Genomic DNA, 8,392 nt, shown 5'->3' on the forward strand with positions numbered 1-8,392 from the left:
GGCTGGCAGCTGTATACTATACTAATTCACCCGAGAGAATAAGACCGGCAAGGTGCTCGCCGTCGCAACGTGACAGATATAATACCGTTTCATAAATTTGATACCAAGGTCAGTGCGGCTCCGGATGAGCACTTGCATGGATTTAGGGCGGCCTCTCATAATCTGGATGGTGTAGAAATCATCATAGACGCATATTCTTGGATGGCGAGACCCTCGCCAGTCTCACTCGTTGAGGGTAGATGTACAAGCGGTCTGCCTACGGATATTTCGGAAAGAAGTACAACGACAATGTTCTCAATCAAGACTCACCAGCACCATAGTTATGGACCTGATAAATCACAAGTGATCAGAAGGGGAGAGATTATTATAGTAGTGGAATATCTCACCTACCCTATGTTCCAGAGCCTGGAGAAAGTGAGCGTCGTTAAAAGTGTACGGTGAGTTGACGTCTATTCACTGGTAGTAGTCTTGGATTCAAATCACTAGATTTCATTCGTCGAATCGTGTGGGTCCATAGTTACAGTTTCTGTGAATTAGGCTTTATTATCTACTGCTATACTCGTTGGCGGATATTCCTTTCTATTCCTTTCTAGAACAATGTAGATCTTATTTACCCTCAACGGGTCGGTCCCACTCGTTTGATCATATGAGTCCCCATCACAACATGCGTCTGTGATGGTATCTCGAGTACCCCGATGACCTGAAGGGTAGCCATGACTTCATCAAGATCCTCACGGCAAGAGCAGACCTATGCATTGAATTTGTGGAGCGATGGCAAGCTTCACGATTCGTAGTCGCCATTATCCTGCCTGCATCGCTGTCCCTAGACACTGCTATCGCTTACAGTATCTGCACGCGCGACGTGTCTAGCGCATTGTAGTACTATTGCCAGTACGTCTGCCTTTCTCGATCTGTGTGCCCTTGCCAAGTTTCGCTAGGTTACATGACGTCGGCATATTCTGCTTGCCTTGTACTAATCAGTGTTCTGGACTTCGTAAATCTCTGATGTGATTGGAATGGTTGTAGTAGCATATTCAGATTATATACTAGTAGTACACTCAAGTACATCCGTCATGACATATTGGAAGCGCTATTGGTATATCCCGAACATATGAAGTACACTATCGAACGATGACCCTCTCTGATGCACAACACAAGGAATACATCAAACATAGCATACGCCTATAGCCATACTCGCCAAATGATTGCAAATCCGGCTCCTGGATGAGGAGATGGGCGGGGGATGATGTTCAGCAGATGGGAGGACTTGTTGTCAATAACATCGACGGCCGGAAATATTTCCGATAACCATACAACTAAACCGTAGCGTGTGCGCTACGCGCTCGAGGTGAGAGTGAAGGCGCAGATAAAATCAAATCTATTGGCCCGAGAACGATTTTGATGTATGGGCGTCTACATTCTCCTGCTTCGCGACGTAGTAGCCTTCAAACTTTGGTTCCGGAATAGGATCGTCTCTCCGTCGTTTTGCCCTAGTGAGGTTTGAAGAACTGGCCTGAGGCCTAGTTCCCAGCTGGATCTTCGTGAACTTGAGCGGACGCCGCGAGGATGAGCTGGCACCGGCACCGGCAGAACCCGCCCTGGAAGAAGTAGGGACAGATGGTCTCGATGATGTGGAAGAAGATCCTTGACGAGTTTGCTCCATTTTCGGTATAGCTGTACCTTCATACTTGGGCTCCGGAATGGGACTGTAATGCCTGGGTCGACTGACATAAGTTGAACTGAAGTTGCCTTCTCTTCTTGGAATTGGAGGTTGATCTGGGAGTCGCTGTCACTCAACAATGAGCTTTACTGTGTCCAAAACAAACTGCATCATACACAAACATACCACAAATCTGTACCTGCAAACTTTGTACCCAGCCTTCCCAGTGGCAAGCCACGCCTAACAAAACCACATCAGAATTTTGTAAAACAATTTCATACAGGATGGGCAAGACAATATGCATCTGATATGCTTGAGTTGCAGTCCTAAATTTTGAGCACAATTATGCCTAGTCTTACTTACTTCAGTTACTTTGTACAGTCCATCATAACGATATCTAAGTGAAGGCGTATAAATCAGCTTAAAATCCGTAAATTACAGAGTAACATACCCCTCAGCTGGAGCATAATTAGAGTCAAGCTTGAAGCCTCTGATCACCCGAACAGGCCTTCCAGTATCAACAGATACCTATCAAGAACCAACTAAGCATCTACCACAAATAATAATTAACACAATATTGCTACCTTCAAAGCTCTATTTTTTGGATTATCAAATGATTGGTCATATGCTTGAGGTCCTGTCCTAAGCTGTATGAATTGGTATTTAAACTTTCAATGCTGGAATACATCAGACGGCATACCTTCTTGTCTCCCCCAGTATCGCGGCCACCACAACCAGTGTATGTACTATATGGATGTATCTATCAGTTGAACATGTCTGCATAAAGTTTACGTGTCCATACAATGTATTTCCTTCATCAACATCATCTTCGTATCCTCCAGATAACGCGACACTGTATGCACCAGTTTCTTGGCGGCCGCAAATCCCTGCCATGATGGACGGGTGCACCCCGTCATTACTGCATTCCTGCCTGGATCCCCATCGCGTTCCAACCGGGACATCGGGAATGTGCCCAAAAACAGCGCTTCGACATATGTTAGCGTGTCGCGGAAATGGATTCAACATGACGCCTACGGATCACGAACATGCCTCGGAAGAGGCCTGCGGATTATCCCCATGGTAGGCATGATGGTGATGGTTGAAGTTCAAGAGTGTGACTCCATGAACTGAACAATAGCATCATGGTATACTGTGGGCCCCACGCAAGGCACGTGTTATCAATCGTGTGCATCGCTTATCAAGACACAGTCGATCCAATAAAGCGCCAGCTCGGCCAAGAGGATCGGTTTGTCTTAGCAATCCGGCATTCATATAGGGCGCACGAAAATTGCGCTCGAGTGCTCGTGAGTGCAAATATAATATTGGAAGGTCACTATGAGTTCCTAATATTACACATACCGGACAACCTTTCCCATATTAGACCACGAGCGCACTAACGCGTCTTGGGTGATGCCGTGGTCACTGTTGTCAAGTCGACAAGTCAACCCTTCAATTTTGAAAGTGACGTCTCTCCAGTTCAAATGACTTTTCTCTTTCTCCGTACTAATTCTCACACTAGACAGTGATTCATGTGCACTATTGGGGCCAAACCGTCCATTAACACATGACATAACTTCAATCCTTCCCGTACGGCATACCCTATGTAAGATGGCAGAGTATCCTAAAACATACACCGCGACTGCTACACACTAATTATACAATATGACGAGCTAGTAGCAGATTCATTGTTCATATTCACTCCGATCTCGAGTCATCGACATGTGTAAGTGTTCCAGGATTGTGCGCGACTCGGTGTCCGTGCTATCGTACGCGTCAGCAGCCCCCTTTACGTCAAGTGCTGCAAGACCAACCTGATCAGTGAAGATGACCTAACAAGACGTGGGGTAGAGGTCAAAGCAAAAATAGTCGAATATGTTCAGAGACGGGCGTACTTTGGGCGGGTTCTTCACCACTACGCCGAGATCACCAGCATCCTCGAGGTCTTGCTCACTCCTGATAACTGCCTCAACCTAAAAGGTGACGGTAGTTGCCCGCTAATGCTCTAGAGGCGATTTGCTCATGAACATACCTTGCCTTCATGTTTCCCTCCTCTGAACCGTGTGGTCACGGTATCGCCAATCTCAATCGATCTTCCTTCTTTCGACTGAACCTCTTTCTGTGGATTATCTCAGAATGCTGTATCGAAACACCCACTTGACCCCTCACCATCATGTCCTATGAATTAGCTGAGCTATGAGACAGCACAATGTATGAGTTTCAGAATAGTCGGTCCTGCCCCTATATAAAACTTTATGCCACATCCGTACGCCACTGCTGAAGTCATTTGCGGGTCATAGGACAATTCAAATACAGACTTCCAGCGCGATCGGAAGCGATAGGCGTTCAATGTTGAATTCCGATTGAAGCTTAGTAGGGGTCAAGTACGTGGCATACGGTGTGCATAACAAATTACATGAGGAGACATCAACACGAGCATGAGCCATAGCAAGTCTTCAGGCATAGATTAGTAGATGACAAAGTTACGACCAGAATACGACCAAGATAATCGCTTGCCCAAGTTTCTCTGGCCGCAAGAATAACAATATAGAAGTTCCAAAATATAGCCAGCAAGCCGCTATCGCTCGGAGCCGTCTACGAACCGTCGCCTCGCAGCCAGACCTAAAGACGACGACAGTTCAAACACCACAAAGTTTAGGACATTTCCGCCCGCATCTAGCTCAACGGGCTGTTTGTGCCACCATGAACGCTGCCAGCCGAGCGCGTCCCAAGTAATCTCCAGATACTCGAGACAAGGCAGGTGGGTGGTGAGGATAGACACGAATTGATGCAACACGTTTACGGGACTGCACAGCAGCGACGGTGCGGGGCGGGGGTGAAGAATACGCAAGGATAGATACCGCAATGAACGCAGCTGCATCATGCTATCTGCGGCCAGTGTCTAGGAGGACGAGTGAGAGCCGGCACATCGTAGAATGCATCTACGCACCATCAACAACTCCGTCCCATCGCCTGGAATACGATTATCATACAGCATCTCCAGGCTGAGGCATCTCAACTTCGGAAGCGTGGATGCGACGCTCCGGCAGTACGCTGCGACAAACCACGTCGGTGTCCGGAGCGACAGCACTGCAGGCTTGGTCACCTTCAGAACGTCTTCAAAGGTGTAGTCTTGCTCCATGCATAAAATCTGCGCCATCTGCACCAGGTCGATGTCTAGCCGGCGGACCGGGCACTTCAGCCTCAAGCTCACGATCCCGAGCGACGTGCCGCGAACGTGATCCAGCGCGGGCCAGCACGCCTCGCTGTCTACGTTCATCTGGTTCTTCGTGTGGCTGTAGAAAACCCTCCCCTCACAATTCACGTCGAGATTCAGGAAGCGCAGGTTTGGGAACGCACGTACGAGGGGCTCGCGCGCGGCGAAGTTGTGTACCACCAGCTCGCGCACGCGTTCCCAAACGGAGTGCGACTGGTACCCGAGCGCAGCATCTTTCAAGTCGCCACGCAGGACGAGGCGTTCCATTGTGCTCTGGTGAGGCTGCAGGAGTTTGTAGAGCGACGCACCGGGGACAGCTGCGAGCTCGAGGGTGCGGAGGCCGTGCATCTGGCCGATCGTGTTGAACCATTCCTGCCTGCCTGTCCAGCGGTCCCACGAGCAGTAGCCGGTGCTGTGACACACATGCTGGATGTCGTCGTTCGTGTCTATAACAAGATGCACCAGTCGCGGCAGCTGCAGGAGCGCAGCGCGGATCCCGAAATCGGGATTGTTCATGGCCACTCCCATAGAGGAGCTCAGGCTGATCGTGTGTAGGTTGCAGGCAGCCTGAAGGAGCCGGCGCAGGAAGGGCATGGCTGCTGCGACCTTTGTAGAAAGAAAGTGCTTGTTCTTGTTCTTGTTGTAGACGATGGTTGGAGTGGCAGAAAGCCGGAGCGTCTTCACCATAAGTGCCCTGTCTTCGGTGTCGGCAACCACAAACCGGCAGAAGGCAACGACTTTATCCCAGCCACCGCGAAGCGTCACGTCGCGCAGGAGAAACGGGATGGCGAGGTGATGTCCCACACGGCAAGTTAGAGACAGATGGTTCAGGGATCTCTGATCTAGGTGGTCGAGGATGGGCTGGAGGACGTCGTAATGGAGGTCGACGAGGCGCATGGTGGTGGCTCAAGTTCTGCGGGCGTGAACAGAGATTGTGAAAAGACGCACGTTTTATACGTCCACAGAAAGCGCAAAGCGAGGGACAGGGCCACATCTGCCATGTGGCGCCATGCTGCGTCTTTGAGTATCGATGGGGCACGAACGACGAAGTTTCAAAGATGATTTACTTAGCACGTTCGCGGCCTTCCTCTTGACAACCATGGCACAACATTGTGCAATCCAGCCAAAATGTCCAGCGAGATTAAGAGAGCAGAACGCACAGATAGCTACGACCTTTTGCCATCGCACAGTCAAAGCTCATCTTGAAGATGTAGCACAGGGTCCATGCTCAGACTCGGGAGTCTCCCCGCTCGGAGTTGCGGGACACAGCAACTGAAATCATGTGATAGACGCGTCTGTGGCTGCTCACGGCTATCAACACAAGTCGGCTGCATGACGACTATGTACACGAATCGTCGAATGTTCCAACCAAAGGACGATCAGACACAAGGAACAGACGACCTGCAAGGCGCAGAACTGTCCCAAGCAACGCTTTAGGTCTGATTCTACACAAATGATACACCATCATGCATCTAGCAGGAATTACGTGTGGCCGTGATACTGCAGTTTAGACTTGTGTCTAGGAGGGAATCGGGGAGAGATAAGACCGGATATAACACCAACACGCGAACTATTGGACCTGTACGACGAGGGGGAAAGCATTGTCACAAAGCTGTAAGTCATTCAAGAAATATAACTGCAATCAGACGTGAAGACGTATTGATCAGAGGCTAAAAGAAAGTGTCAATATATGTGCACGACCCCAAAGCGATACTAGGTACACACCCGATTGCCTGCATCAACAGGAAGCCGAGCGTCGCAACAACCTATGGAGCACGCGGTGAAAAAATAAATTGGGATTGAAGGATGGCATCACGCACAAGCATCGCTATCACACTGGCAGGGACACCGTTCTTGAGAAAGTCGACATTCGACAAGTACAGCTGTCCCATCTCGTCCTCCTGATTTGCACTGCTCATCGAACGTGAGAAGGCAGAGACAAGTAGATTGTATTGGGCTGCGAGCTTACGCGGTCTGATTCGGAAACCCGGAGACAGGCATTCCCATGCCAGTGGAGCACAAGAGCCCAGTCAGGAAAATCAACAGGTTTGCCCGATTCCCCGGCATGTTGCTCCCCACTTCCTTCGCGATCGGCACCAGCAACACGCTCGCAATCGTATGGCTGATAAACGTGGAGACGACCTGGCATATCCAGCGATGTGAAGACGCTACTCAGGTCCTCTGTGGAATGACAATGGCTCACCAGAACGACGCAGGATAATACAAGGACGACCGTATAGAGCGGCAGACCCCCGACCATGTCCCGAATTTTGTCGTCCATCACGGCGAGGAGGCCGCTGGCAGTGACACCTTTGCCAAGCGCAATGCCTCCCATGGCAAGGAAGACCACGGTCCACAAGAACTGCTCAAAGTCCTCCTACCACCCAGCAGCGCGTCAGCGTCGGACGAGTCTCTATACTGCCACGGACACCGACCTTCTTCAGCACGCCGGTGGAGAAGAACGCAACGATGGGTATGATCGCAATGACACCCATATCGCCCACGACGTCTTCGAGCTGGTGTGCAAAACACCACAGCGCAATCGTCACCAAACACACAAGGGACACCCAGTACTGCTTGAACGTGAACCGCTCTCGCGTCGCCCGGATGGGTCGAATGACGATGTCGCCCTCGCCGTCCGGAGAGCGTGCGGGGTGGTACGAGACAAGGAGGAGCAGCCAAATAAGCAGAATCGACACCGTCGACACCGGCAGGGCGACGGCGAACCAGCTGCCCCAATCTAGTTGGGGATTCATCTCGGCGAGGGCGATGAGGTTCTGTGGCGACGAGATGGGGGAGCTCTGGCCACCGATGTTTGCGGCGAGGGCGATGCCCAACTGATGGAGTTCGCAGTCGGGAAAGGGATGACACAGTAACTCGAGAGTCACTCACGATCAAACACGGCGCGAATTTCGACCTTGGGGGAAGGGTCCGCAGGATGGGCTACAACGATGATCGGTACACTATCAGTGGTAAAAATTAAAAATTAAAAAGGGCTCCCCGTGCTGACCTGGATTAACGAGAAACAAAGGGTTGGCGCGGCAACATTGCTGCAGAGAGAATCAGCACATGTCCGCACAGAGACACAAAGTGGAGAGAGCACCTGATCCACATGCTCGCAAAGCACGCCACGCCCATGAACGCGAGGAGGACGACGCTCGGGCGCGTACCAGCCAGGCTGAGCACCTTCGTGATCAGCACCCGATCAATGGCCGTCTTGCTCAACGCCGACGCGATTGTGAACCCGCCGATGAGCAGCATGATCGTGGGCGAGAACATGACGGAGAATATGAATCTGGCCGAGGTATCAGGACGTGCGCCGTTCCCACCCGACTCTGACTTACTTCGTCGCATCCGGCGTGCTCAGGCGCTCCTCGCCGCCCCGCCCATCGGGCCCGCGGACGACGCGCAGACAGACGAGCAGCAGCGGCACGAGTATCGCCGTGACGAACAGCGGGATCGCCTCCGTCGCCCACATGATCGTCGCGAAGACCAGCACCGCAAAGCAGCGGCTCCGC

General features: G+C 51.2%; 4 protein-coding genes across 4 annotated transcripts; all 4 read right to left on the minus strand.

Annotated features, from left to right (window-relative positions):
* Window positions 1-1,378: 1,378 nt before the first annotated feature.
* On the minus strand, window positions 1,379-2,748 carry FIBRA_04380 (uncharacterized protein; the record flags this gene model as incomplete). The annotated part of the gene is made up of 8 exons (XM_012326185.1): window positions 1,379-1,786; window positions 1,847-1,900; window positions 2,024-2,057; window positions 2,112-2,188; window positions 2,245-2,307; window positions 2,361-2,406; window positions 2,463-2,645; window positions 2,696-2,748. The coding sequence occupies 8 exons, from the start codon at window positions 2,746-2,748 to the stop codon at window positions 1,379-1,381; spliced, it is 918 nt and encodes a 305-aa protein (XP_012181575.1).
* Window positions 2,749-3,355: 607 nt separating this feature from the next.
* FIBRA_04381 (uncharacterized protein) lies at window positions 3,356-3,832 on the minus strand (the record flags this gene model as incomplete). The annotated part of the gene is made up of 5 exons (XM_012326186.1): window positions 3,356-3,421; window positions 3,472-3,489; window positions 3,553-3,630; window positions 3,690-3,776; window positions 3,827-3,832. 5 exons carry the CDS (start codon window positions 3,830-3,832, stop codon window positions 3,356-3,358), a joined length of 255 nt encoding a protein of 84 aa, XP_012181576.1.
* Window positions 3,833-4,235: 403 nt separating this feature from the next.
* On the minus strand, window positions 4,236-5,771 carry FIBRA_04382 (uncharacterized protein; the record flags this gene model as incomplete). The annotated part of the gene is made up of 2 exons (XM_012326187.1): window positions 4,236-4,559; window positions 4,608-5,771. The coding sequence occupies 2 exons, from the start codon at window positions 5,769-5,771 to the stop codon at window positions 4,236-4,238; spliced, it is 1,488 nt and encodes a 495-aa protein (XP_012181577.1).
* A 585-nt stretch (window positions 5,772-6,356) lies between these two features.
* Window positions 6,357-8,352, minus strand: FIBRA_04383 (uncharacterized protein; the record flags this gene model as incomplete). The annotated part of the gene is made up of 10 exons (XM_012326188.1): window positions 6,357-6,486; window positions 6,600-6,640; window positions 6,695-6,785; window positions 6,844-7,016; window positions 7,078-7,251; window positions 7,310-7,711; window positions 7,767-7,817; window positions 7,885-7,924; window positions 7,978-8,169; window positions 8,219-8,352. The coding sequence occupies 10 exons, from the start codon at window positions 8,350-8,352 to the stop codon at window positions 6,357-6,359; spliced, it is 1,428 nt and encodes a 475-aa protein (XP_012181578.1).
* Between the last annotated feature and the right edge of the window lie 40 nt (window positions 8,353-8,392).

The sequence above is a fragment of the Fibroporia radiculosa genome, assembly GCF_000313525.1.
Source record: "Fibroporia radiculosa TFFH 294 genomic supercontigs, scaffold2901, whole genome shotgun sequence".
Lineage (NCBI taxonomy): Eukaryota > Fungi > Basidiomycota > Agaricomycetes > Polyporales > Fibroporiaceae > Fibroporia > Fibroporia radiculosa.